The sequence below is a fragment of the Ochotona curzoniae genome, unplaced genomic scaffold, assembly GCF_017591425.1.
Source record: "Ochotona curzoniae isolate NIBS_2020 unplaced genomic scaffold, NIBS_Ocur_1.0 scaffold_3208, whole genome shotgun sequence".
Classification (NCBI taxonomy): domain Eukaryota; kingdom Metazoa; phylum Chordata; class Mammalia; order Lagomorpha; family Ochotonidae; genus Ochotona; species Ochotona curzoniae.
In genome coordinates, this window is record NW_024467106.1 from 1,691,124 (window position 1) to 1,718,387 (window position 27,264).

General features: G+C 64.0%; 2 protein-coding genes across 5 annotated transcripts in view; one reads left to right on the forward strand and one right to left on the reverse strand.

Annotated features, from left to right (window-relative positions):
• Window positions 1-2,686: 2,686 nt before the first annotated feature.
• On the reverse strand, window positions 2,687-2,941 carry BRD3OS (BRD3 opposite strand). Its single transcript, XM_040963403.1, has one exon. The coding sequence runs from the start codon at window positions 2,939-2,941 to the stop codon at window positions 2,687-2,689; it is 255 nt and encodes an 84-aa protein (XP_040819337.1).
• Window positions 2,942-10,296: 7,355 nt separating this feature from the next.
• VAV2 (vav guanine nucleotide exchange factor 2) overlaps window positions 10,297-27,264 on the forward strand; it is a 90,958-nt gene continuing 73,990 nt past the window's right edge. For all 4 annotated transcript variants that reach the window (XM_040963360.1, XM_040963358.1, XM_040963359.1 and 1 more), the window contains exon 1: window positions 10,297-10,544. In XM_040963360.1, coding sequence (XP_040819294.1) covers window positions 10,341-10,544 — 204 coding nt within the window. In that variant the 5' untranslated portion in view covers window positions 10,297-10,340. The remainder of the gene's footprint in view (window positions 10,545-27,264) is intronic.

Consider the following 27,264-nt stretch of genomic DNA (forward strand, 5'->3'; position numbering starts at 1 on the left):
CTTTGTAATCTGAGAGAAAAGAAGAAAAAAATGTATAGTAAACCTGTGAGTCTGGCTTTGTAACTTTGACTTGTACAAAGAGAATATACAGAGTTTAACACAAGATGTGCTTGCTTATTCTGCCCCAGCGGGGTTCTGCTGCGGCTGCTTCCCGCCCCAGCAGCACCTCGGGTAGGGGGCCCTCACTGGGTGCTGGGGGGCCCTCACTGGGTGCTGGGGGGCCCTCACTGGGTGCTGGGGGGCCCTCACTGGGTGCTGGGGGGCAGCTTGAGATGCTTGGAGCGTTTGTGAGAGAAGTGTGATGGATTTGACAGCTGCCTGTGTTTTTAAAGTGGTCCTTGGTTTTCAAAGGTCTTTGCTCAGCGTGTGAGCTGGGGCTGAGGAATTCACGCAGGCAGGGTCCCCAGGGGTGACGTGTGCCCGTCTGGACGCTTGCCACATGGGTCTTGGTGCTCCAAGGGCCCCCGGGGGAACGGCACCCCTGGTGAGGCCGTGCTGTCCTGCTCACGGACCTTGTTGTCTGCGTGGGTCTTGGCAGCATCTACCCCCTTTCTGATTTTTTTGGCGGGGAGACCCACTCACGCCAGAGCTTGTGAGTCCTTTGGTCCTGGTGCTTGGCGCCCAGGACGGTTTTTTTCCTTTTTGTATATATTGAAGCTGTTCTTTTCTCTGGACCTGGACCCTAATATTTCCGACAGGAGCTTTCTGGTGCCATTCTAGAATATTCTTGTCCAGGTCAGTGAAAAGTCCAATGTTACGTCGTAGCGTTTGTTGCGACGCTGGCCTCACCTGTTGGAGTGAGGGTGGGCGCAGGTGCCCACAGCCCTGGCTGGCCATCACGGACTACTGCTGGGGCGTCATTGGTTTCCATAATAACAAATGGACAGAAGGTTCCGGGACCGGGGCTGGCCCAAGGGGGCTCGGGGAGCCGTGTCTCACTGTCCTGAGATTCCTGCCCATCCCAGGTCTCCCTGGCCAGTGCTGTCTCCAGAACAGCTCCATTCCTCCCTGCCAGGTACCTCTGGGCACTGCCCCATCCGCTCCCCCCGCCTCAGGCTCTGCTGAGGTCATGAGTTGGGTCAGGCCAAATGGACCCTGCACAGAACAGCTGGAAGGCAGGTGCTGGGATGGATACTGCTCGTTGGGGGCCCAGTTGAGTCCCGACCAGGACTGGGCCAGACACCCTCCTGGGCCTCAGCTGCCTAGGCAGATGGTGCAGCTAAGCTGCTTAGGGCCAGCAGGCTCTGCGTGTGTCCCTGTGTGGGGGGGGGGGGGGGGGATGGCCAGCTCTGTGTGTGTCCCTGTGTGTGTCTGGGGGAGCGGGGAGATGGCCGGCCCTACATATGTGTCGGGGGGGGCGGCCCCGCGTGTGTCCCTGTGTGTGTGTGGGCAGGAGAGATGGCCGGCCTTGCGTGTGTCCCTGTGTTGGGGGGGAGATGGCCAGCTCTGTGTGCGTCCCTGTGTGTGTGTGGGGGGGAGATGGCTGGCCCTGCATATGTGTCTGGGGGGGGCGGCGCTGTGTGTGTGTGAGGGGGTGGCCAGCTCTGCATGTGCCCCTGTGTGTGGGCAGGGGAGATGGCCGGCCCTGCGTGTGTCCCTGTGTGTACAGGGTGGGTCATGGCCAGGAACCTGGGTATACAGCGCATGGTTACTCTTTGCCAGGTAACCCCCTGGATGCCCGCCTTTGCCCCTGTTGGGCTTCCAGGAGGCCCACTGGCCAGACAGTAGAAGCTCTGTGGGGACAGCTGAGTGCCAGGTGCAGAGCAGGGCACAGGGCATGCTGTCAGAGTGGCACGTGACAGTGGTGCATGGACTAGGGCAGGTACCCTAAAAACCAGAGGGCCTAGCATGGTGGCCTAGCAGCTAAAGCCCTCACCTAGCACCTGTTGGGATCCTATACAGGCACCAGTCCTAATCCCATCAGCCCTGCTGACATCAGCCCTGTCCCAGTCCTGGTCAGGACTCACCTGGCCCCCAACGAGCTGTATCCATCCAGCCCCTTACTTGTGGCTTTCCCAGGCCTGCCACAAGGCCTGGGACCCTGCCCCCACATGGGAGACCCAGAAGCAGCTCCTGGCTCCTGGTTCCGGATTGGCTCAGCTCCAGCCATTGTGACCACTTGGGGAGTGAATCACCCAATGGAAGATCCTCCTCTCTGTGTATCTGACTTTCCAATAAGAAATAAAACACAGAAGCGGAGCACAGGGCAGGAGGCCCCTTGGGGTGTTTATTTGGAGCACAAGCAACAGCCTTGACTGAACACACCTCCCCATTCACACAGCCACGTGAGTGGCCTGCGCAATTCTCGCACACAGTGGACAGCCACAGTGGCCCTCAGGTCCTGCTGGTGGGCAGGCAGCTGTGGCTGAGGCCAGGGAGGGTCGCTGCACGGAGTGACCCATGGGGGCCTCCGCGTGTGCTGCTGACTGCACTGGGCTTGCTGGGATGTCCTCGGGGTGCTGCGGCCCTGTCCTCGGGGTGCGGCCCTCGCTCCCTTCCCGGGCTCTGCGGCTGGATCTCGGGCATGCACCAGCCCAGCCCCTCGTCTCTGTGCAACCGACCCATTCCTCAGCAGGCTCGGCGTGCACTGGGGAGCTGCCCGCCACGGCCCAGTCCACGTCTGGGAAAGAAGCTGGCCTCGGTGCCTGGGCGAGGCGGGTGCTGTCCCAGGTCTCTGCGGGGGTCCTCACATGACAGTACAGAACTTGGACCGCCCGGTGTCCCGGGGCACCTGCAGCTGGTTCCTGTCGCGCACCAGGATGGCATCGTTGCCATACTGCGAGTACCACAGGCTGCGGCTCCGGCTCAGGTAGGTGCCCGGCGGCGCCCACTCCAGCTTGCGTTGCTGCTGCTGCCACACGAGCAGGGAGGTGTCCCGGTACCGTAGGCGCGCGTAGCCCTCCGACAGCGCCTTCTCGGCCAGCGGGACCCGGCCGCTCATGCCCCAGCGCCCGGGGCTCCTGCCCAGCCCCTGCCCACCCTCACACAGGGGCCAGCGCCGGCTACGCGGGCGGCCCAGAGGCACGCGTGGGCATCCTGGCCTGCCGCTGCTAGCTCAGGCGCCCGCAGGCAGCAGGGCATCCCCAACAGGGCTGGGTGGCCCAGACACCAGGCAGCCCCTGGGGGCAGAGCAAGCCGGCTCTGTGGGCACAGGCGTGTGTGTGGCGCAGCTGACGTAGTCCCACGGCTCGGGGGACGCTCGGACACCCCCAGAGGCGCCTGCAGCCCCGCGCCCACCCCTTCTCCCTGGCACTGGGCGCTGGGCACAGCCTGGAGACCCGAAGCGGCGAGGTGTGGCTCCTCCTCTTCCCCAAGTTGAAGCTGCAGAGAGAGCCAGGCGTGGTCAGGGGCGGCCAGGCAGGCAGGCGAGCGGGCAGGCGGGGTCCAGCGGCAGGGCGGCCGCGGGCAGGCGGGGTCCAGCGGCAGGGCGGCCGCGGGCAGGCGGGGTCCAGCGGCAGGGCGGCCGCGCCAAGCCGGCCCGCGCTCCTCACGCGTCACGCCGCGGCTTGCAGGCGGGAAGCCGCTGGCTGAGCCCGGGGCGCGGTCAGCCGAGGCCCCCACGCGCGCCCAGGCCTGCCCTGCCCTGCCCAGCTCGCCACCCGCGGCCTGCGTGGCCTCGGCGGCGCCCGGGGTCCACCCCGCCCAGGGCCGCGTCGCCATGGCAGCGCGCAGGCGCGGCGAGCGGAGCGCAGAGCCGGGCGGGCGGGCAGCGCGCACAGCCCGGGCCATGGATCCCCAGGCGGCTGTGGACGGGGAGGGGTGTCCCTTTGTTGGGGGTTCCCGGCACAGGTGTTTTTGGGGTCCAGGGCGGGGAGGCGCACCCATTGCACCTCTTTCTGAAGTTTCTTCTGTGGATTTCTTTCATTATCATCAGTGTTAGGAGTTTTTGTTTGAGAAAGAGGTCTTGCATGTGCTTCACTGCCCCATGGCCTCACCTGCTGGGACTGCGCCAGGCCGGAGCCAGCAGCAGACGCCAACACCTGCCCCCTCGTAGCAGGGCGCTGGGTTAGAAGCAGAACCGCTGGCACCCTGGCAGAAATGAGGGGCTGTCAGGGCAGAAGAGGCGTGTCCCCCACCGCTGGCACCCTCCTGCCTGAGAGACCCCGGCCCAGCGGCTGGCACTGACCTTCCCGAAGTGCCCATGCGCGAGTCAGCTTCCTGTGTTACCCGATGCTGGGACCTGCTGGGCCACAAAGGCGGACTTGAGGCGGCAGGCAGGGGCAGAGTTCCCCCTGCTGGAGGGCATTTCCTGCAGGGCAGAGCGATTGCTGAGGGGCTGGGTGCCCTCCTGGAAGTGAGGGGGGTGGGGAGAAGAAGGTTCTGGATTCTCACCGGTCGGGCTTGGGGGGGCCCCAGCCTCCCCACACTTTCACATGCACCTACCCACACGGGTGCACACATCGGCCCACGTGTGCCTGCACCCAACTCAGTCCATCCAGGCCCTGAGGCCCCCTCCCTGCCAGCAGCCCACACCAGCACCCAGCGGCTGCCCATCCCCACCCTCTCACTCTCGGTCTTTGGGGCGGTGCTACAGAGGGCCCAGTCCAGTCACCATGTCAGTGGGCACCGAGGGTTCTGAGCTGGGACGGAGACCCCAGGAGCAGTCCTTGCCCCACGTCCCTGGGTGCCCCCTGAGCCCAGTGGTCCGCCCTTGTGGGTCAGGCACAGGATGGCCCCTGCCTGGGGCCTGCAGTGAGCCTGCACACACGCCTGTCCACGCTGTTCCCTGAGCCATGGGGATGAGGTGATGACAAAGGCAGCTCTGTCCGCAGTGTTGGTCACACAGAATGGGTGTGCAGGTTTGGACAGTGGCACATCTTGGCTGGTGCTGCTGTGTCCTTACAAACCATTTCCATTCAACAGTGAGGTGAAGGTTCTAGCTTGAATAATGAGAGAATAAGAATAGCTATATAGGGCCTGGTGCTGTGCCAAAGTGCGCCAATCCTCTGCCTTCAGCACTGGCATCCCATATGGACAATGGCTCGAGTCCCGGCTGCTCCATTTCCCATCCAGCTCCCTGCTGTGGCCTGGGAAAGCAGTCGAGGATGGCCCAAAGCCTTGGGACCCTGCACCTATGTGGGAGACCTGGAAGGAGGTTCCTGGCACTGGGACACAGCAGGGAGGGCTCCAGTCCCGGGGCAGACTGGCCCTGCAGACTGGTGGGCCAGTGAGCAGGCACAAGCAGACCAGAGAGCCGTGTCACCAGGAGCCTCGGGACATGACACTTCGGTAGAGGAGACAGACATGTGGCTTAATGCGACCGTGAGAGTAGCTGTGGCTATGTGGCCTGCACCTCAACAGGGACCCTAAAAAACACACGCAGGGAACACCCAAGGGCCAGCATGCCGACAAGTTCCGAAGAAGGCAAGGGGAAGAATCAGCTATGCTGGGGACCAGGGTGTCCCAGGGCTGCTGTGCAAAGAGGGAGGGGTGTGTGTGGGTGCAGCTACACACGGACAGCACAGAGCAACCGTGTGTGGGTGTAACAACACTCGGAACCCACATGTGAGTGGGTGTAACAACACTCGGAACCCATGTGTGAGCGGGTGTAGCTACACACGGACAGCATAGAGCAACTGTGTGTGGGTGTAACAACACTCAGAACCCACGTGTGAGTGGGTGCAGCTACACACGGATGGCCCAGAGCAGCCATGTGCGGGTGTAGCTACACTCGGAGACCACGTCAGTGTGAGTGTAGCTACTACACAGAGTAGCACCAGTGTATATATCTTGTGTCTGTAGTTTTGTGTGAATGTGGGAATGGGGTTGCCTGGGCTATGGGGAGTAGTTATTAAGTTTTAGGGTGTTTGAAACAAGTTCCCAGGGCACACACCTGTCAATATGCATACAGAGACATCCACAACACACATGCGCACACGCCATTCACTTGCACACACACGCCCGCACGCAGTGGAGCAGCTCAGGACCCCTTTGCTGCCCGTCCCCACGACCGGGCATGGCAGGCTCAGGTGGATGTGCCTTTGGGAACAATCCTCACGCCACTGTCCGAGGGCGCAGCCACTGCAGTGCCCACTCAACACCCCTCCTCGGCCTCGCCATGGTCCCAGGTCAGGCTGAGGGGGGCAGGGCCTCTCATAGGGCGGCCCCCTCGACAGCCACCATCCCAGAACTGGTGGTTCTGAGCCCCCAAGAGGCGGCCTGTGGCAGCAAGGCCTTGGATGCAGAGTTCTGCTTAACCCTGACCGACTCAGCGTGCTTCCTGGTGTGTTCCACGCTCTCCGCACGTGGAAACCCACTTTTCCAATCACAGGTGTTATAAATCCAGATCGGGGTTTTCTGGTTAAAATCCAAGGTTCAGCAGGTGAAGTGGCCCTTAGGACACAGCAGCCTGTGGGTCCTGGCTGCTCCACCTCACATCCAGGCTCACGGCTGGGAAAGCAGCCGAACTCGGCCCAGGACTCGGCCCCCTGCTCTTGTAGGGGGGACCAAGTTGGTGCTCCTGGCCCCTTACACAGTCGGCCTTGGGGGTCAGTGCAGACGAAATCTTCCCTCTGGGATTGCCCCAGGTGTTGGGTGCTGGAGCTGTGCCCAGAACCGCGAGGCAGCCGTGTGAGGCCTTCCTGGACAGGTCGCCCTTCCCGTGTGGGGGTGGTTGTTGATCTGGACTCTCAGCCTCACGCCTGCCCCATTCCACATCCCTTCCCTGCTGGGCACTTCCTAGGGAAGATGCTGCTGCTGGCAGAGGAAGCCGTGGGCTCCCAGACAGGCAGCGGGAGCACGGTGGCTCAGGGGCACGCTCTGTGGCGACCATCAGCAGGAGGCACACACGGCACCTTCGCCAAGGCAGGGCGAGCCGCCTGGCGCCATGATGCAGCCTGGTGCAGCCTGCTCCCTGGCAGGCCGGATGGGCCTTTTTCTACACCTATAATTTCCCGGCAAATGGTGACAGCTGAATTTGCATGAGGCAGCCACAAATGGAATTTGCAAAATGTGCATATGGGTTCGGATGTGAAAATGATTCCCTTACCGGGTCACGTTGGGAAGACTCAAAGCCCCCTCCCCCTCCCCGCCAGGCACAGAGCCAGCCTGCTCCCAAACAGCCGGCTGGGGGGAGGGTGGGGGGAGGGGCGGGAGGATCAGCTTTGGCTGTGTCCCTCGGCTGGTCTCCCCACAGGTCCCTGCCCGTGGTTGGGGGACCCCCTGGTCTGGCTGTGTAGGCTCTGAGGAACCGCTCGGCAAGGGAAGAGGCTTGGGGGGAGGGCACCTGCTCTCCTGTTCAGAAGCCAGTGGGGACCTGGACTCCACACAGGGCAGCTACTGGGAAGGCGGGGCCTGGCGTCACCCCGGCGGGCACTCCTCAGCCAAAGCTGGAGGTGCTGCACAGCACATGGAGGGACACGGGTCCTGGACCATGGTCACACGTGGCCGTGGAGCCTCCTGGCTGCACGGCACCCCCAGGGCTGCAGAGGCACAGAGGTGGGCCGGAGTGCTCCCCGCCTCAGCCGTCCCCTCCTCTCCGGGCCCTGGACCAGCCAGGCTTTGGCTACAGGCTGCGAGGCCGTGGTCCCGTGGCCCTTCCATCCTCAGAGGCAGGGGTGGGCTCTCCTCCCCTCCCACTCTGCATTTTGGTCTGTCAGTGCCAGCCTGTCGGCACCACAGCAGGCCCGTGCACACACACACACACACACACACACACACACACACACACACACGTGTGAAAGCACCCGTGGACTGGGACTGCAGCATCCCTACACTCACCCGCTGCCCACCTGCCCAAGCCTCTGTGTCCAGGCGCGTGTGCACAGGTGAGGCCTGGTGCCCTTCTCCCATGCCACTGACCGGGGGGCAGCTCCCCCGGCCCTCTGGGAGCCACAGGCCCTCCTGCAGTGCTGGCCACACAGTGCAGGATTGTCTGTTGCCATAGCGAGTGTTGCAGCTAGAAGCCACAGCAGAGGGGATGCCAGTCAGGCAAGCCCTGTCCCCGTGCACTTCCTGTGGGGCTGGGGGCTGTGTCTCTCCAGGGGCAGGCTGTCAGGGTAACAGCCCTGGGGTGGGCTCAGCCGCCTGCCCATCTCTAAACAGCAAACCAGATGGTGGCAGACCAGGAAGCTGCAGGAGCGGCTGAGGCTGCTTGAGCTTCTGGCAGGTGCCCGTGTCTAAACAGAGCCCACCACCACGGGCTCGCTCGGGGCACCCTTTCTGGACTTGCCCCCTTCCTTCTGACCTGCACAGCCAGTCAAGAGGAACCAGCCAGTCCCGGGGGGGCCCAGTTGCCGCCCTGCTCAGGAGCGTGCCCACCATGGCTCCCAGTTCTTGGCCACGCCATGCCTGCCTCTGTCCACCTGCAGTTGCCGTCCCGGGCTCAGGGCCCTGTGCTCTTCCTCAGCACTGGGCATCCCCAGGCACGCATGTGGTGGCTTGTCGGGCATCTGTGTGGATGCCCCTGTGTCCTGACCCTCCTCACCTCTGCCTCGCACTGCAGCAGGAGCTAAAAGAGAGCAGGGGGAACGGAATGTTGACCGATTAAGTGGTCAGCTTGGCCAGTGCCAGCTGGCAAATTCTGTCCCGGAACACACAGACCTGTGTTGTTCCCAAGTTCTACTTAACGAGGAGGAGCGCTGGACTCCCGACCTTTCTAAGAACTGTTCCTAAGATCTGCCCTGGCCCTCCCTTCTGGGGTGCCCTCCTGGGAGCGGCCCTCGGCACCACCAGGGGGCGGCAGCCGCCCGTCCGCAGGTGCCTGACCAGCATTCCCCCCCCCAAGGCGGGCAGGGAGGACCGTGGAGGGAGGGGACCCAGGCAGGACACGGCAGCGCCTCCTCCCGGGGTTGCGGGCTGACCCACCCCCTCATCCCTCGCAGGCAGGTGTGCGCAGGGTGGGCAGAGCAGACCAGCCTCTCCGAGGGGGCGCCAGCTGTTGGGGTTCAGGCAGGACAGGCGAGCAGTGAGCAGTGGCCTCCTCACCCCCGCCCCAGCAGGGACACTCGCTTCAGTGCAGAGCCCACTCCCCCAGACCAGAGCCCTGCTGACAACCCTGGGCAGGGGGACCCTCTCTTGGGCTGGGTGTGAGATCATTGCCCCAGCTGCCCAAGGAGAAGGGGCCTCGGGCCAGGGGGCCCCCGCAGGGCGCCGCAGGGCGCGGGGAGCGGAGCGGCCTTGGCCGGTCCACCCCGGGCTGCCCTGCAGCTTCAGCCGGGACTGGGGCCCCTGACAGCTGAGCCGGTCCGATCGCTTCCATCGCCCAGTCGGCTGTTTATGTCCGCGAAGCCCCGCCCACTGTCACAGGCGCCAGCTGGACAAACACTGTCCCCTCCCCTCCCCCTCGGGGTGTAGCCCTGGATGGAGTTCAGCGCGGGGGTCAGCGTGCGGCCGGACACCCCTCGGTCCCCCTTTACCCCACTCATCTCACAGCGCCCGCCTCTGCCCGCGGGGCGACGGGCTCCGGCCGCGCGCGGGATCCCAGGAGGGGCGTCCTGCGGGCCCCTGGACGGGGGCGACCCAGTTGCTGGGAAGCCTCGGCCGGACCCGGTGCCGGCCAGTCCTTCCAGAGGGCCACGTGATGACGCCCCGCGCCCCAGGAACCCGCTCCCGACCCCCACGGGGGATCGGCGGTCCCAGGGGACTCGCAGGGTCGGCGACGCGGCCATCGCTGGGCAGGCGGGGTCGCCGCCCGGGGCGCAGGGCGCCCCCAAAGCCCCCTCGGCCCTGGGAGAAGAGGGGGCGGGACTCCAGCCCCCCCAGCCCACGCCGCCGCAACTTTCGCCGGCCGCGGCGGGGCAGGAAGTGGGGGAGGCGGGGGCGGCGCTTGGGGGCGCGGGGCGGTGTCCGCGATGCGCCCCGCCCCGCCCGCCGCGGCCGCGCCCCCCGCGCCCCCCGCGCCCCGGAGCCGGGAGCCCGCGAGGCGCAGCGAGCGGCGCAGAGCGCGCAGCCCTCGGGCGGGGCGGACAAAGCGGCGGCGGCGGCGCAGCGGCCAGGCCCCGGACGCGCCGAGCCGGCGACCCGCCGGGCCTTTGTCTCGGGCAGGGCAGGAGCGGCGGCCGCGGGGCGCCCCGAGCGCAGGATGCGGCGCACGGCCGGGAGGATCGGGGAGCGCTGCGGCGGCCGCCGGCGTGGAGCCCGGCCTGGGGCCCGTGGGCACTTGTGTGCGTGAAGCGGGCACCGGCGCGGCCGCACGTGGGCGGGAGCTGCGGACGGCCAGGAGCCCCGGCAGGAGGAGGAGGAAGAGCAGGAGACGCGCGGCGGCGCAGCGGGGACCCGGGGCCGCCCGCGCAAAGCCCCGCCCCGGCCGCCGAGCCCCGCGCGGGCGGGCGGGATGCCCCGCGGCCGCCGCACTTGGGCCGGAGCGCGGTGCTGAGCGCGCGGCCGGCGCCGCGGGCGCCATGGAGCAGTGGCGGCAGTGCGGCCGCTGGCTCATCGACTGCAAGGTCCTGCCGCCCAACCACCGCGTCGTGTGGCCCTCGGCCGTGGTCTTCGACCTGGCGCAGGCTCTGCGCGATGGGGTCCTCCTGTGCCAGCTGCTGCACAACCTCTCTCCGGGTTCCATCGACCTCAAGGACATCAACTTCCGGCCGCAGATGTCCCAGGTGAGGGCGCAGGACAGGGGCGCGCGACCCGGCCTGGGGGGCTGCGGGGGCGGCCGCTGCGAGCGGCGACCTCCGCGGGTGCCAAGTTGGCCCAAGTCGCCCAGTGCCGGGGAGCGCCTTCGCCGGCCGCGCTGCTGCCCGGCTGCGCCCCAGCTCCGGTCCCCGCCTCCCGGGCACGCTGCCGAGTGTCCGCAGCCGCGCCGCTGCGGGGAGCGGGGAGGTCGAGTCTCGGGGCTCGGCGTCCCGGTGGCCGAGCGCCGGGGACCGACGCGCGGGCGCTGGGCGCGCGGAGGGAGGGCTCGGGCGGGGCGCAGGCGCGAGTCCTCGGGGTCCCCGGGGCGCACTGTTGGGGGGCGGGGGTGCCGCCCCCTCGCGGCCTCCGCCTCCTCCTGGACCCCGTGTCTCGCGGCGAGCCGCCTGGGGGATCCCCAAGGCAAGACGCCTCGGCGCCGGCCGGCCAGAGCGTCCCGGCCGCTTCCTCCGCACCCCCCGCCTCTCCGACGGGCCCTGGAGTGTGGCCTTTGTCGCGGCGGAGGCGCGTGCGGCTGTTGGGCCGGCCTGGAAAATGTCCGTCCCTCCTGCCGGACCGGCCTTCCTTGGCCCCTGGAAGGGAACTTGGCGAAGATTTGGACGCGGGAGAGGCTCCCGTCCCGCGCTGGGGTCGGGGGTGTCGCGGTGGCGGCTCAGGGGGGCTCGGTCTGGCCGGCACTTGCCCGAGTCTGGGCTGGCGCTGTCCGGGTGCGCCGTGCGCCCCTGCCGTCCTCAGTAACGGTGTGTGGCGGGGACAGCGGCCGTTCGTGGTGGGAGCGGGCCTGGGGGAGGGCTGGCCTGAGTCAGCGCCCCTTCCGCTTCCCGGCGGCCCGCGGCCTCTGGCCTTTGGCTGGGCTGCCTGGGGAGGACGTGGTTCCCCCAGGCAGGGTGTGTGTGGGGAGCACGGGTGCAGTAAGGACCTGGCTGTGCTGGGGGTCCCCTGCACCCAGCCCCCCACCAGGCTGTCTTCTCCTGGGGTCCCTTATTCTGTGAGCTGGGAGCTGCCAGGGCAGGAGGCTGGGACTCAGGCAGGGCTGGGAGGGTGGGCACAGCAGGCTGGGAGGAGCCTGGCAGTGGAGCTGCTTCTCCCAGCTGTGGTTTGGGCAGGGTGGGAAGAGGAGGGGCCTGGCTGGCCAGAGCGGGTGGCTGGGCTCCACCGCTGTGCTGGAAGTTGGGGTCAGAGCCTGCTGGGGTCCCCCCAGCAGGATGTCCGGGGGTGCTGGCCGGCAGGGACCGTCCTTGCGTCTGCACAGCCATGTGCTCTCGCCACATCCTGCAGCTGTCAGCACCTCGGAGTGACCCTGTCTGGGCAGGTGACAGGGGCTGCCTCGTGGTCCTGCTGTGGGGACAGGCTGGAGGCACAGACTGCCCCGTGGCGGGAGGCCCGTGGGGCGGTCACTCCACCCTCGGACAGGGCCGTGGGGTGGTCACTCCACTTTCGGATGGGCTCTGGGGTGGTCATTCCACTCGGATGGACCTGTGGGGCGCTCACTCCACCCTTGCATGACCCGTGGGGTGGTCGCTCCACTCTCGGATGGGCCGTGGGGTGGTGGCTCCATGCTCGGACGTCTGCTGTCCTCACAGAGCCGCCTGTAGGTCTGTGCCGTTGTCAGCTCAGATGGTTCTGACCGTGCCTGGGTAGGCAGGGTGGATGGAGGTAAAGTTCAGGGAGCATGTATGCACTGGGCACGCTGCTGGCTCCCAGGGGTCCTTTAACGGGGAACTGGACTCGGTAGCAGGGCCGGGAATTGGACCCAGGCACTGGCTATGGGATCCTGACCGCTGGGCCAATGCCTGCCTGATGTCAAGTCCTTTTGCATCGGAAATGATCTGTTTACCCCATTTTCCCACCAATAAGTGCTCATATCCACAAGTAAGGAAGGGCCTGGGGGGCTGTGGGGTGGGAGAGGAACTTGGGGGTTCCCAGGTTGGGGAGGACTGCTGTTTGCATGGGGGGAGGCGTCATGGTCAGGCCATGGGGGCAGGAAGCCGGTGAAGCCACGGCTGCTGTCTCTGGCCTGTGGATCCTGCACCCTCCTGGGAGGAGCTCGCTCCGAGGGGCTGTGTGGCTTGGGCCAGACGCCCAGCTTGCGGTGGGCAGCCCAGCTCCTGCTACCCTCTTGCTGTTGCCAGGCTCTCTGGGGTGGTTGATGGTGTGTGGCATGCCGTGGGCCATGGGCCGTGGCTGTGAAACATGGGCTGTGGCCTGCGGGCCGTTGGCTCTGGGCTGCTGGCCGTGGGCCGTGGGCAGTGAGCTGCAGGCTGCGGGCTGTGGGCCGTGGGCTCTGGGCTGCGGGCCGTGGGCAGTGACCTGCAGGCTGTGGGCTGTGGGCCGTGAGCTGCGGGCCGTGGGCTGTGGGCTCTGGGTTGCAGGCCTTGGCTGTCTGGTGCCAGCAGGCTCCTGGCCTGCCATTGCCTGTCGTGGCCAGTCGTGATGTGTCCAGCTTGGAGAGGCGTGTCCTGTGTCTCCTGGTTTGGGAATGCCGCACAGACTTCTCCTGAGGGCTGGGTCCCTCTCCGGTGGAGTTGTCTCAGCTGGGGCAGTTGCCCCAAGCAGCATCTTAGCTGTAGGCACTTAAGGAGCACCTGCTGTGTCCCAGGTGGGTGCTGGGTCTCTGGCAGGGAAGGCGTGGTTGCTGACTTGGTCTACCCCTGTTGGAGCAGTGGGCTGCGCTGGGTGTAATCTCTCCGCAAGGCCTGGAAGCTGCCTTGGGTTTAATTAAGCTAATTAGCCGAGGCCACAGTCTGCTGACTGCGCGGCAGCGGCTGTGTTTGGAGCAGCTGCTGCGCGAGGGCCTGGCTGGGGTCTGCAGGTGGCACTTTCAGGGCGGCCCCCATGCGGCCTCTGTCTGCCCACGGTGCCCTGCGGGGTCCTTGCACAGAGGAAGCTGCCCCCACCCCGACCCCCAGCCCCGCCAGCCCCTCTCACTTGCTCTCCGGAGCCAGCCCCTCCCCCTGCTGCAGCCCCTCCCCCTGCTGCAGCCCCTCCCCCTGCTGCAGCCTCCCCCTGCTGCAGCCCCTCCCCCTGCTGCAGCCTCCCCCTGCTGCAGCCCCTCCCCCTGCTGCAGCCCCTCCCCCTGCTGCAGCCTCCCCCTGCTGCAGCCCCTCCCCCTGCTGCAGCCCCTCCCCCTGCTGCAGCCCCTCCCCCTGCTGCAGCCCCTCCCCCTGCTGCAGCCCCTCCCCCTGCTGCAGCCTCCCCCTGCTGCAGCCCCTCCCCCTGCTGCAGCCCCTCCCCCTGCTGCAGCCCCTCCCCCTGCTGCAGCCTCCCCCTGCTGCAGCCCCTCCCCCTGCTGCAGCCTCCCCCTGCTGCAGCCCCTCCCCCTGCTGCAGCCTCCCCCTGCTGCAGCCCCTCCCCCTGCTGCAGCATCCACTCAGGGCCATGTTGGAGTCTCCCGCGAGCCTGCCCCTCCGCTGGCTTGACTGGGGCCCTCCGCCAGGAAGCCTTCTTGGTCTGCCCCTCACTCCTGAGGCTCAGGTATGCACGTTTTGTTAGGGTTCCTCTATTTGATGGAAACACATCAGCTCTGTGCCCAGTGGTCCATTCCTCAGGTGCCCCTGACACCCAGGGTTGGGCCAGGGTGGAGCCTAGAGCCTGGTTGCCCATGTGGGTTCAGGGGTCCAAGCACTGGGGTCTTGTGCTTTCCCAGGCCAAGGAGCAGGGAGGTGGATGGGAAGTGGCACAGCCGGGGCTTGAACTCGTGCCCATATGGATGCTGTGAGGCAGGCGGTGGTCCGAGACGTGCTTGCCATCCCTTGTCTCCCTGCGAGTGGCACCTGGGGGTAGTAGCGTATGTGTGGGCGAGCCCTCCAGCAGGGCAGGGCTCACCTTTGGGTGCCCTACCGCCTGGTGGGGGTGACTCGCAGCCAGTGCTGCTCCCAGGAAGCCCTGAGGGGCAACCCGAGGGCACTGGATGGTGAAGCAAGCTCGTGGCCAGCCAGGGAGTGCCAGGCAGTGGCAGGCTAGAGGCCGTGATTCTCTCGGGCAGTGTCTGCCTTCCGAGACGCTTTGGCCGGTGGAGGGGAGCGGGGGACCCTCTGAATGTCTCAGAGTTGACTATACACAGGGCATTCTCTGTGGCCACAGCTGCCTAGACCGGTCACAGCACGCGTGTGCGGTGCCCGTCGCCAGCCTGGCCTGGTGGTTCCCCAGTTGATGCGCGGGGCGGCCGGGCAGGTGCTGTGCCTCCCCCGCCCCCCAGCCTCTCTCCACCTGGCCCTTCGCCTGTCCGAGTTCTGCCTGACTTAGGCCCTGAACACCTGGTGTTACGACAGGTGGCAGGTGGTCTAGAGTCCTCCGTGGCTGGGGGCGGGAGCTCCCACACTCCATGATTTGGATGTTACTTTGCTGCTTTTGGTGGCGAACATGAGCCTCAGGTGCTTTGTCACAGTGTAAGTAGACGGGACTTCTGGGTGGGAATAAGGAGTTAAGAGTAGGTTTGCCTTTTATTTTAATTTTTAAAAAGATTTTTATTTTTGATTGGAAAGGCATATATACAGAGAGGAAGAGGGACAGAGAGGAAGATCTTCCGCCCGATGATTCACTCCCCAAGTGACCACGATGGCCAGAGCTGCGCCGATCCGAACCCAGGAGCCAGGGGTTTCTTCCAGGTCTCCCATGTGGGTGCACAGTCCCAAGGCTTTGGGCCGTCCTCGTCTACTTTCCCAGGCCACAGGCAGGGAGCTGGATGGGAAGTGGAGCAGCCGGGATTAGAACTGGTGCCCATATGGGATCCCAGGCGTGCAAAGCAAGGACTTAGCCACTAAGCTACCGCGCCGGGCATTTGGGCTGACAAGTGAAGATGCCCCCATGGCGCAGAGGCCGTGCCGGGCTCTGGCTCCTGGCTCCTCGCTGCAGGGCACGTGGCAGGCCTGGCTGCCTCGACGCTCCCGGATTCCTCCGCCTGGCCCAGCCCGAGCTGCCGCCAGCATCTGGGGAGTCCTGCCCCTCCTGTTCTCTCCCTGCCCTCTGCTTCTCTCTCTTGTTGTCTTTCTCCGTGGCTCTCATCAAAGCCCTACAAGATGCTTATTTTGGCACCAAAAATTTTGCAGTCCTTGCATAGTTTTTCATAATTCGTCTCGGAGAAGCCTGCCTATCTCGTTCCCTCCCCGCCTCCCGCCGCTCGGCATTCTGGCTTGCTGCGCTGGCCCGTGCCGTGCCGGCTCATCACTGCTCGCGTGGTGCAGCGTGTGGGCCTTCAGCCTGCCGCGTGTGTCTTGTCCTGTGCCACCATTCGCGGTGCTGCCCGCTTGCTGGCACCTCTGCCGGCCGGTGGGGGCGTGGGGGCCCTGCGGGCTGTTAGGAGCCAGGGGCGGGGGGCTCGGCTTGCTTCCAGGTGCGCTCAGGGTCTGCATCGGGGCGGACGTCTGTGTGTGTGTGTGGACATGCCTGTGTAACATGGTTGTGTGTGTGTGTGTGTGTGTGTGTGGACATGCCTGTGTAACATGGTTGTGTGTGTGTGGACATGCCTGTGTAACATGGTTGTGCGTGTGTGTGTGTGTGTGGACATGCCTGTGTAACATGGTTGTGTGTGTGTGTGTGTGTGTGGACATGCCTGTGTAACATGGTTGTGTGTGTGTGTGTGTGTGTGTGTGGACATGCCTGTGTAACATGGTTGTGTGTGTGTGTGGACATGCCTGTGTCACATGGTTGTGTGTGTGTGTGTGTGGACATGCCTGTGTAACATGGTTGTGTGTGTGTGTGTGTGTGTGGACATGCCTGTGTAACATGGTTGTGTGTGTGTGTGTGTGTGTGGACATGCCTGTGTCACATGGTTGTGTGTGTGTGTGGACATGCCTGTGCATGGTGTGTGTGTGTGTGTGGACATGCCTGTGTAACATGGTTGTGTGTGTGTGTGTGTGTGGACATGCCTGTGTAACATGGTTGTGTGTGTGTGGACATGCCTGTGTAACATGGTTGTGTGTGTGTGTGGACATGCCTGTGTAACATGGTTGTGTGTGTGTGTGTGGACATGCCTGTGTAACATGGTTGTGTGTGTGTGTGTGGACATGCCTGTGTAACATGGTTGTGTGTGTGTGTGTGTGTGTGCGTACAGGCCTAGGTTGTTGCATAGCTGCTCACACACATCAGTGTTGTCAAGTAGAGATACAGTACATGGCATCTTTGCAGGGTTTTTAAAAATATATTTATTTTTGTTGAAAAGTCAGATATACAGAGAGGAGGAGAGACAGAAAGATGTTCTGTCCGCTGGTTCACTCCCCCAAATGGCCGCCACAGCTGGAGCTGAGCCTATGTGAAGCCAGGAGCCAGGAGCTTCTTCCGGGTCTCCCACACGGGTACAGGTCCCAAGGCTTTGGGCCGTCCTTGACTGCTTTCCCCGGGCCACAGCAGGGAGCCAGATGGGAAGTGGAGGAGCTGGGACATGAACCGGTACCCCTATGGGATCCTGGAGCATGTAAGGCATATAAGGCCACTAGGCTATTGTACCAGGTCCATCTCTGCAGCCTGAGATTTCAGTGTTGTAGTAAACACCGAGTTCATTGTTTATTTGTTATGGATTTGAAAGGCAGAGAGAGATCTTTCTGCTGGTCCTCTCTGCAGTTGCTTAAACAGCTGGCTGGGCCAGGCAGAAACCAGGAGCCAGGAGTTCCGTCGTGGGCCCCCACACAGGGACCCAGATGCTGGGGTGCAGGGAGCTGGGGTTGGCTGTGGCGCCAGGACTCGGGGTGGCTGAGGAGGACAGGGTTCAGGCCTTGAGGCTACAGAATTCTGGCCTCTGCTGTGGCCTGCAGGGTGAGCTGTGTGCAGTACCAACAGAGCCTGGGCCCGTCTGGCACCTTGGACTTAGGCCACTGCCCGGGGCATCGACATCCCGAACCGGCGCTGGTTCAAGTCCCGGCTGCTCTGCTTCCAATTCAGCTCCCTGCTCATGGCCTGGGACACGGCCGAAGTCCCAGGACCCACCTGGAAGTCCCGGAAGAAGCTTCTGGCTTTGGCCCGGCTTTTGGCCCAGCCCTGTTGCAGGTGCTTGGGGAGGGAACCAGCAGGTGGAAGATCTGTCTCTGTGTCTGTCGCTGTCTTTCAAGTAACCGAGAGTAGAATGGACGCGTGGAAATGGCACATGTGGCACTTACATGCTGTGCTCGCCCAGAAGTGGGGCTGTCCGGAGTATGAACCGGCTATGCGTGGTCCTGGTGGCTGGGCAGAGGTGACCCTGCCAGAGGCTGTCCACGTGACCTGAGTGGTCGTCTGTGGGGCGAACGGGGCTGCTCTGTGCTGTGCGATCTGGCTCTGGCGGGGTCTGGGGACGCCCATGTAGCTGCATGCTGTCTGCTGTGTGTGCCGTCAGGGCCCTGGGCACCTCGTGCCTCCTGGACTGGGGGGCAGAGGCACTCTGCGGGGGCCCTGGGGAGCGCAGTAGCCTCACCTGGAAGCAGGACCAAACTAGGGACCGCTTTGGACCAGGCTGGGCCGGAAGGAGGTGTTTGTCGGCTGGCTTGCTTGTTTGTCCTGGCTCCTGGCCCCATGCCCAGGCGGTGGCCATGGGCTGTGAGCTGTGGCGTCCTGAGAGGGGGGTGAGCCGAGATGACACCACACAAGTCTAGGATGTCTTAATGAGTCTTTATTAACCAAGCTTGGTGATAACAGGGCCCACTGGAAATGACAAATCACAAGTCCATATGGCAATCCAGTCTGAATCGAAAATTGAGAGGAACAAATGCTCATTACCATGGAGTCCGTCCGTTAAGCTGAAGAGCTGTGTCCCAGCTTCCCCAACAACATAAGTCATCCTAAGAGACGAGCAACGGATAACCTGGACACACTTCCCAAGCTGCAGTCACCTTTCCCTGGCTTCTCTGTCCACATTCCATCACTGCCGGGCCTCCCCTCTCCTGGAACTCCCGACAGCACACACATTAGAAATACAAACATCTTAGCATCGCTGTCTTCACTGTCCCGCCCAAGCAGTGGACAGAGGGTGAGGAATAGACACACAGAGCCATGCTCAGGGGACACCTGTTCCCGGAGTCTGCCTGCAGGAAGCCAGAGAGCAAGCAGGTGCTGGGGGGCCAAGAGTCGGAGTGCCAGAGCGATGGAGGCAGCCGACCAAGGGGGTGAGCCCCTCCCTATCACGGGCCTTTTGGGGGTTTGTGAGGGGCGTGGTTACGCACCAATGCTGTACCGCCCCCTCAGGTGCCAGGTGAGGATGGTGAGCGTCACAGGTGGGCTGGAGGAAACACCTAGGTGTGGGGGAGTGACCTCCAAGCTGGTGACCCTGAACTAGCTGCCTGAGACCACACGGACCATACTGGACCCCAGCTCCACAGCCCGGCTCCCACTGCCTCCCTCCCAACTGCCCCTCGCAGCTGACCCTTTGTCCTGGCCCTGGCCACCCACACCTCATGGTGTCCCAAGCTCCAGACACGTGATACCCATTGCCATTTGCAGCTGACCTGCGCTCTGACCAAACCTACTTGGTCAGATTTGCTGGATTTCTTTGAAAGGCAGGGTCACAGAGAAATCTTCCGTTTGCTTGTTCCTTCTGGCCAGGTCTCCCACGTGGGTGCAGGGCCCCGGCACTTGGACCACCCTCTGCTGCTTTCCCAGGCAAGAGAAACAGGGAGCTGGCTCAGAAGTAGAGCAGCTGGGCCTGGGACCTGTGTCTGGATGGGATGCCAGCAGTGTGGGTGGAGGTTTAACCAGATACCCTGTAAAAACTTACTGATGGAGGACCAAGTTTGAGTTTTGTGTCATGAAGTATTACTTTGAGCCCCTCTTTCATTTGCAAGCATGAAAACCTTTCATGGCCTGTCAGGTGGCAGATGCCATGGAACCAGGCCACAGGCCCTGCAGACCCCGGTGGTGGGCAGTGCCTTGCCTGCTGCCAGCTTACCCCAATGTGCAGTCCTGTGGAACGCTGGGCCCCGGGGCCCACAGAGCTGCCTGGCTGGCCTTGGCTCCCGGGGAGTGCCTGGATGCTCCGCCCCGAGTCTGCTCCCTGGAGGAGACAGCAGAGCCCCTGTGCCTGGACAAAGCTCGGGAAAGGGGACCGTGAGCGTGGCCAGTGCTGCAGGACAGCATGGGGGCCAACAGGTGGATGGCCTGTGGTGCACAGGGAGCCTGGCTGGGTGTGCCAGGGAGCCATGCAGGGTCACCCTGCTTGGGGCTGTGTTCATGTGTCTGGATGCTTGGGGCCTGGGTGATTGCAACCGGCTTCCTGGGAAAGGTGGCCTTGAGCTGGCTTTCTGGTGACCAGAAGTGGAGATGGAGGGGTCTCCTGGCCAGGGCTCTGTGGGTGAAGGCTGCCCTCCCCCCACCCATTCCGGAGCAGGATTGGCTGTGTGGGATCCATGTCCCAGTAGCAGTCCCCAGGCAGTTCTGACAATGGATAGATGGCACCCTGCGGCCCTGGCGAGCCTGGCCTGGCGGTTGTGCTTGCCAGGGTGCTATTTCCTTGGCTGCTGCCGCCTCTGCAGCTGAGGCTGAGATGTGGGCACCGGTTCAGAGCCCAGTGCCCGAGTCCAGACGGGGCGCCCCAGGCCGGATGGCCCTGCCCCTCTGGGCTGGCGGAGGCTTACTGTCCTTTTCCCCCACCTCCTCCTGCCGGTGGGGAAGCACAGATGTGTTCGAGGTGCATGGAATGTCCTGTGATGGGGACACCCCCACCCCTCGGATGGGGCTCGGGCTTTGCCCCCTGCTCCTGTGTTCCCCAGTGCTGTGTCAGCGCCCTGTGTTCCTGCTACAGGAAGTGCCCCGTCTGTGGCCCCCCGTCCCTCCTGGGGCCCCAGAGCCCCGGGCCCGCCCCTCCTGTGGGCTGAGCCCCTCCTGTGTGGCCCTCGCCTGGGACGTGCTACCCCACCTGGCCTGGCCACTGGCCCTGGTGGGAACCACAGAGCAGTCCTCTGGGAACCTCACTTCCTGTGTGCGGAAGAGGCTGCTGCTTTTTTTTTTTTCTATTTTAAGACTGATTTTTTTTTTTTTTTTTTTTTTTTTTTGCAAAGGCAGATTTACAGAGAAGGAGAGAGAGAAAGATCTTCCATCTACTGGTTCACTCCCCAGTTAGCTTCAGTGGCCAGAGCTGAGCTGATCTGAAGCCAGGAGCTAGGAGCCTCTTCCAGGTCTCCCATGTGGGTGCATCCTCTGCTGCTTTCCCAGGCCACAAGCAGGGAGCTGGATGGGAAGTGGAGCAGCCGGGACTTGAACTGGTGCCCATATGGGTGTTGGTGCTTGGAGGTGGAGGGTTAGCCTGTTGAACTACCACAGTGACTGCAGGAAGGGACTTTCTTAGAGCTGCCTCCTGGGGCCTGTGGACTGACTTGAGGAGACACAGTGGCTCTGGACCTAGTGTCGGGCCCGTGCCAGTGCAGGTCCCTCGCTACTGCAGAGCGGGCCCTCGGCACTGGGTGCTTGGGGGCTGTGACACCCAGGGGCTGCCCACTCTGTACAGGTCCCTGACAGGGCTGGGATCAGGCTGAAGGGTGGACTCCGCAGCTGGTGGCCTTCCCCTGCAGGACAAGCCCTCCACCAGCAGGTGTGTGGTCTTGGGTGCTCAATGTGTGGTCCTGGATGTCCAGCGTGGGGTCCTGGGTGCTTGGTGTGTGGCCTTGTGTACTTGGCATGTAGTCCTGCATGGTCCTGGGTGCTCATATGTGGTCCCGGGTGCTTGGTGCATGGTCCTGGGTGCTCGGTACGTGGTCCCGGGTGCTTGGTGCATGGTCCCGGGTGCTTGGTGCGTGGTCCTAGGTGCTCGGTATGTGGTCCTGGGTGCTTGGTGCGTGGCCTTGTGTACTTGGCATGTAGTCCTGCATGGTCCTGGGTGCTCATATGTGGTCCCGGGTTCTTGGTGTGTGGTCCTGGGTGCTCGGTACGTGGTCCCGGGTGCTTGGTGCGTGGTCTTGGGTGCTCGGTACGTGGTCCCGGGTGCTTGGTGCGTGGTCCTGGGTGCTCGGTACGTGGTCCTGGGTTCTTGGTGCGTGGTCCTGGCTGCTCTGAGGCCAAGGACATGCTGAAGCACGGTGGTGCTGCTGCTGGCTTCCGAGTCCTGAGAAGGACAGCGACAGCACAGAGGAACCGTTCCCCGAGGCTTGGCGGGTCGCGGCCTGGAGAGCTTGTGCCCGGGCCACCCCTGGTGCCCCCAGACGCAGGGTTCCACTGCAGAGTTCGTGTGGGAGTCTTGGCGGTTTGCCTAAGGAGCAGGTTGTTTGCCTGGGCCGACCATGCCCCCCGCCAAGTGGACCTTGCGTGACTTGGTCTCAGAGGCAGCGGCCGACATTGCCATACTCTGGGCCTTGTGGGGCTGGGAGCCCAACCCTGTGTGTGCTGTGTGTAGGGTGCTGTGTGTGGGGTGCTGGCAGGTTAGGGCCTTCCATGCTGTATCCCAGAACTGGAAGGAAGCTGTTCAGGGCAGAGCAGGCGATGTGTCCTGGCCAGGCTGTGTGGCCTGCTGGGCTGCCCCTGCCCCTCCCCAGCTTCTGTGCCCGTGGCAGCGAAGGAAAGGCTTTTGGCGTCCAGGGTCGACTCCTGGCTTGGCTGCTGACCCCCGCACTTCCTTGAGCCCGCACGACACTGTCGGGTTGCTCGGCTGGGCCTGGTCTGTACGCACTGGGCTCCCTGTGTGCAGGCAGCGGTGGGCCTGAGGGGTTGGGCAAGGTGGTGCAGCACCTCCTCCAGGGGGTCTCCCCTGCCTGAGTGACGGCAGGCTGGCCTGGAGACCGCTGCTTGCTCATGGAGTGCCCTGGTCAGCGTCTGGCCTGTCACCTGCTGTGTTGCCGGGGAGGGCACAGCTTCAGCCCCTCTGCTGTTGCTGGGGCCCACAAGGTCCCATCCATCCCAGATCCGGACCTGCCTGAACTGGGGCCAGTCTGGGCACCAGGAGGGGTGGGGGTATCTGTGCCTTTCTTGGTGTCCTTTGTGGGGGTGGGATGAGGGGTCCCTGGCCAGCCCTGAGTTGGTGGAGATGGGGACTTGACACTGTCACGTGTGGGCTGGGCGGTTCGGGGCACACCAGGAGCATGTGTCCAGTGGGTGGGTGGACAGGGTTGGGGGAGGGCTTCCTGGAGGAAGTGGTCTTTTAGCTGTCTGAGGCAGCCAGGTGCTGGTGGGAGATTCTAGAACAGCCTGTTTAGCCATGGTCCTCGTAGCCCCATCTCCCCTGCCCGGCGACTGGGTCCCCTTGGGGCCTCTGGGCCTAATCTGTGTGTATGCTCTGTGCTCTGGCTAATCCATGTGGCCGCTTTTTGGGGCATGGGAACCAGCTGGACCAGCTGCCCTGCCCCCTCCCACCTGAGCTGCACCCTTGTGGCTTAGGAGGTCCCATTGCACTGGCTGTGGGAAGTGGTCACCCCTGGCGTGTGGCCCCAGCAGAGCGGCCCACCTCAGCCCTCCTCCGACTCCCGGGAGCTGACCCTGCCACACACACACCTGCCCTGGCTGCTCCTGGGCTTGCGTGCTCGTGGGGGCCGGTCACGAACATGCATGAAGGGCTCAGCTGTGGCTCAGGCGTCTGCCTAGGGCCTCGGCTGCCCCGGCAGTCCCTCGGGTAGCGGCTCAGGACTTGCGTGTCTGGGTTCACCTGTGGGACCCAGGGCTTCCCGCGGACCTGCGACATGGCGTCCTGTGGCGGGGAGCGGGCGGGTCCTGAGCTGGCCACTGCAGCGCTGTTGTCCGTCATCCTAATTCATGCGTAGCACAATGTGCTTTTTTAATTAAAAATTTTAAAAAGATTTATTTATTTTTATTGGAAATTCAGATTTACAGAGAAGGAGAGACAGAGAGGAAAATCTTCCGCCTAGTGGCTCACTCCCCAAGTGGCTTCAGTGTCCAGTGCTGAGCCAATGCGAAGCCAGGAGCCAGGAGCCTTCTCTGGGTCACCCATGCAGGTGCAGGGCCCAAGGGTTTGGTTCACTTTCTGCTGCTCTTAGGCCATAGCAGGAAGCTAGAAGGGAAGTGGAGCAGCTAGGACACAAACTGGCTCCCCTCCTCACCCTGGTATGTGGGGTGTTAATTCAGCCGTTAGCCAGTGGGGCTCTGGCTGCAGCATGGACTTGCAGGAGGGCCGGGAGTGACTGAGCAGGGCAGACCCAGGCTGCGGTGGGAGAAGAGCTTGTGGCGACCGAGGAGGCTGTGCAGGGACCAGGGCGCGAGGGCTGGTGCCCTTGCAGCCGGCCAGACCCCTTGGGTGCCTGAGGATGGCTGATGTGCTGGTGTGTGGGTGGGGGGTGGTCTCCCCAGTGTGCCGGGTATGCTGGGGCTCAGGGAGGAAGTGGATCCCCAAGTCTCACTCCGGCCTGGTGTCTGTGTTCCCAGGCAGCCCTCACCCCGGGGGTTCCATCCCCACGTGGGAAGCTGTTGCTGTGGCACCTGTATTCTCAGCTGCGTGGTGCCCCCGGCCTCAGGGCTGAACTTGTCCCGGAACGGGCGGTGACTTAGGGTGTGGAGGTCCAGGTCACCCTTGTAGACTGGGTCTGGGGGAAGGATGCAGGCGGGGGGCCCTTGGGAGGAGGCCCGGTGCTGTGGGAGCTGTGTGTAGCCCATGGGGGATTGGAGGTGGGTTAATGTGTGCAAACTGGCAGTCGGCCACCCAGGCCTCCCCCTGCCCTTGTGTCCGGCGCATTCCCCAAGAGGCTCTTTAGCTGTGTCAGGAAGACGTGGGGCAGGTGGGGGAGCAGGTGCGGGGCAAGTGCAGGGGCAGGCGTGCGCTGCTCTGCCAATGAGGAGGAGGTAGGATGTGCTGGTGCTGGCGATGAGTGTGGTCTTGAGGGGGTATTGCATTGTGGGTGTGGCCTGGATGAGGGTGTGACCTTGTGGGTATGGCTTTTGGGGTGTGTCATGGGTGGGGCCTTGCAGGGGTGTGTCATGGGTGGGGCCTTGCAGGGGTGTGTCATGGGTGGGGCCTTGCTGGGGTATGTCATGGTGGGGCCTTGCAGGGGTGTGTCATGGGTGGGGCCTTGCAGGGGTGTGTCATGGGTGGGGCCTTGCAGGGGTATGTCGTGGGTGGGGCCTTGCTGAGGGTGTGGCGTTGTAGATGTGGCCTGGGTGGAGAGTCTGTGTGTTAGACCCCTGGCCCATCTGCAGCCGAGGGCTGTTTGTTGGTCTCAGGCCACCTGCTGCTGGTCAGCAGTGTGATGGGTCAGTGATGTCTGCCCACATGTGCGGATGGTGGCTGTGCTGAGCTGGATTAGTGATGTCTGCCCACATGTGCAGATGGTGGCTGTGCTGAGCTGGATTAGTGATGTCTGGCGTGGAGGTGGCCGTGTTGTGCCCTGACCACGGTCCTCCTCGGGGTCAGCTCGGAGGATGTGTCCTGCTCACCGCTCTGCACCTGCTGGTCCCCCAGCCTGAGCTGTCCATGTAGCTGAGGAATCTCTCTCAGCTTTGCTGCCAAGAGAGCCCTCCTCCCAGGGGATGCTGCAGCTGCCCTGGGACCCCCCATTCTAGAGTTGAACCCCCTCTTTCTGGGACATCTCTGGACAGGGCCTTCTTGGCACCCCGTTCCCTCTGTCTGGTCATCGCTGCTGCCGCGGGTGATGTGTGGAGTCGTCCTCACATTGACCCCTGAGCATGAGGCATTGCGGGCACCAGGGTGACCTGGGGTCTGTGAGACGCCCTGGGGTCCCACGCGTTGCCTGGGCAGCTCCGCTGGCCTCCTGGACTGCGTGCAGCAGTGAGAGGTGTGGTCAGCGGCCTGGGCTGGGGCTGGTAGAGGGGTGCTGGAGTCTAGACCGTGGTTCGTAGCTTGACCTCTGTCCTGATGGTCCCATGGCAGCTGCTGGGTGTGACAGGGCGGACATATGCCCCGTTCCAGGTCACTTCTCCAATCCAGTGCCTGCAGTGGCTGTGGCCAGGTCATGGCAGGGCCCAGAGCCAGGAACTCGCTCCAGCTGTGAGGGTGCGGGGACCCAGGAGCTAGAGCCATCAGCGCCACCTCCAGGGGTGGAAGGGGCAGCTGGGAGCCAGGCTGGGGCACCCGCTCTGGCGTGGCGTGTGGGGGACCTGGCTGCTGGGGCGGACGCCTGCCCTGCCAGTCCAGTCCAGTCCTAATACTGTGGCTACGCCGTTCCCTCCCCCGCCCCCGGCCCCTGTGTTTCTCACCCAGGAGTCGGAGTTGCTCTGCTGCCCCTCACTCCCCTTGGCACTGCCTGCTGCTGCTAAAAGTGACACCTAGGGTGGAGGGGGCAAGGGCGGGGTGATGGGGCCCTGTCACTCTGCAGATCCGAAGCCAGGAGCCAGGATCCTCCTCCCAGGTCTCCCACGTGGGTTCGGGGTCCCAAGTTTGGGCTGTTTTCAACTGCTTTCCCAGGCCACAGGCAGGGAGTTGGATGGGAAGTGGAGCTGCCGGGATTAGAACCGGCGCCCATATGGGATCCCGGCGCATTCAAGCCGAGGACTTTAGCTGCTAGGCCACGCCGCCGGGCCCCTGAGTCACTTCTGAGCAAAGAGCCACCAAGGCGGCGGTGCAACCCTTTGGTGGCCAGAGCTGTCCGTGGCCACGAGCTTTCTGAGTGTGCAATTGGAAGGGACCTGGGGTGCAGTGCCCTGAGGTTGGAGGAGGGGTCCGGGCAGGGTCCTGCAGCGGCTGCTCAGTGGCTCATCCCACCCCTGCCTAGGGCAGCGATTTCTGACCTGGGAGTGTCATACAGTGTCACCGAGGGAGGCGCCCCCATGGTGGCATCTTGGGTGCTGCCTTTCCTGCCCCCGGGACCCACAGGCAGCCAGCCAGCTTGTGCCAGGTTGGGCCTTGGTCTCCTCACCTGCCGCAGCGGGCACTGGATGGGAGGGCCTTCGAGACAGTGAGGAGCCAGAGGCAGCCATCAAGGACACGTGGTGGGTGGGCAGGGTTTCTGGCAGCCTGGAGCTGCCCTTCCAGCTGCAGTGCCAGTCCTGGATGACCAGGGCAGCCCTACTGGGAGTGGGCACAGGGGCGCTCGGTGTCGGCTGCAAGCATTCTGGACCTGGCTGGCTGGTCTGGTGACTGGGGGTCCATGGAGGCGCCTCCCTTGCGGGTCCCCTGTGGACTCTGCCCTGCCCTGCCCCAGTGTGACCGGAATTTCCAGAAAGTGCAGCTTCTTGGACGATCTCGGACCCCGGCCAGCAGGACCATGGCTCCCACCTTCCGGTCTGAGCAGGAAGTGATGTCTTTCTGACATCACACTGGCACCCCTGGGGGTGCTGGTGCTGCACAGGTCAGCTGACAATGGCACAGTGCCAGCGGCATGTTCAAGGGCTGGAGAGGGCAGGAGTGGGGAGCTTGGGTGGCCAGCAGACATACCAGAGCTGCCTGCACGCCCGCAGAGACAGCTGTTCACACGGGCCCCACCTGCTGCTCAGAGTGCCTGGTAGCACCCAGGTGGCACAGGCCGTGGACTTCGATGCCTTATCGAAATGCTGCCTGGTGAGCAGGCCTGGGGCCCTGGTCCAGCGGTGATGGTGCTGGGAGTGGAGTTCTGGATCCCAGGGTGTTCGCTTGGTCCCATCCCTGAGCTGCGGTCCACTGAAGCAATGTCACAGCTGAGTCCTGCTCAAGGCGGTGGGTCGGTCCTGGCCCCCCTCCTTGATTCCCATAGAGCCCAGCATTGCACTTTGTGAGGGGCCTGGAGTTGCCAGTCGCTGGGAACCTGCACACCTGCAGATGGCAGAGGTATAGTGATTGGTGGGAGAATCCACGAGGATTCTGGCTTATGCTCTGCAAAGTTCGTTTACCCATTCACCAGTCCATCACCCACACACCTCTGT

Bases quoted from the DNA above. Each gene is read 5' to 3' on its own strand.
- BRD3OS (XM_040963403.1), bottom strand. From the start codon at position 2,941: ATGAGCGGCCGGGTCCCGCTGGCCGAGAAGGCGCTGTCGGAGGGCTAC.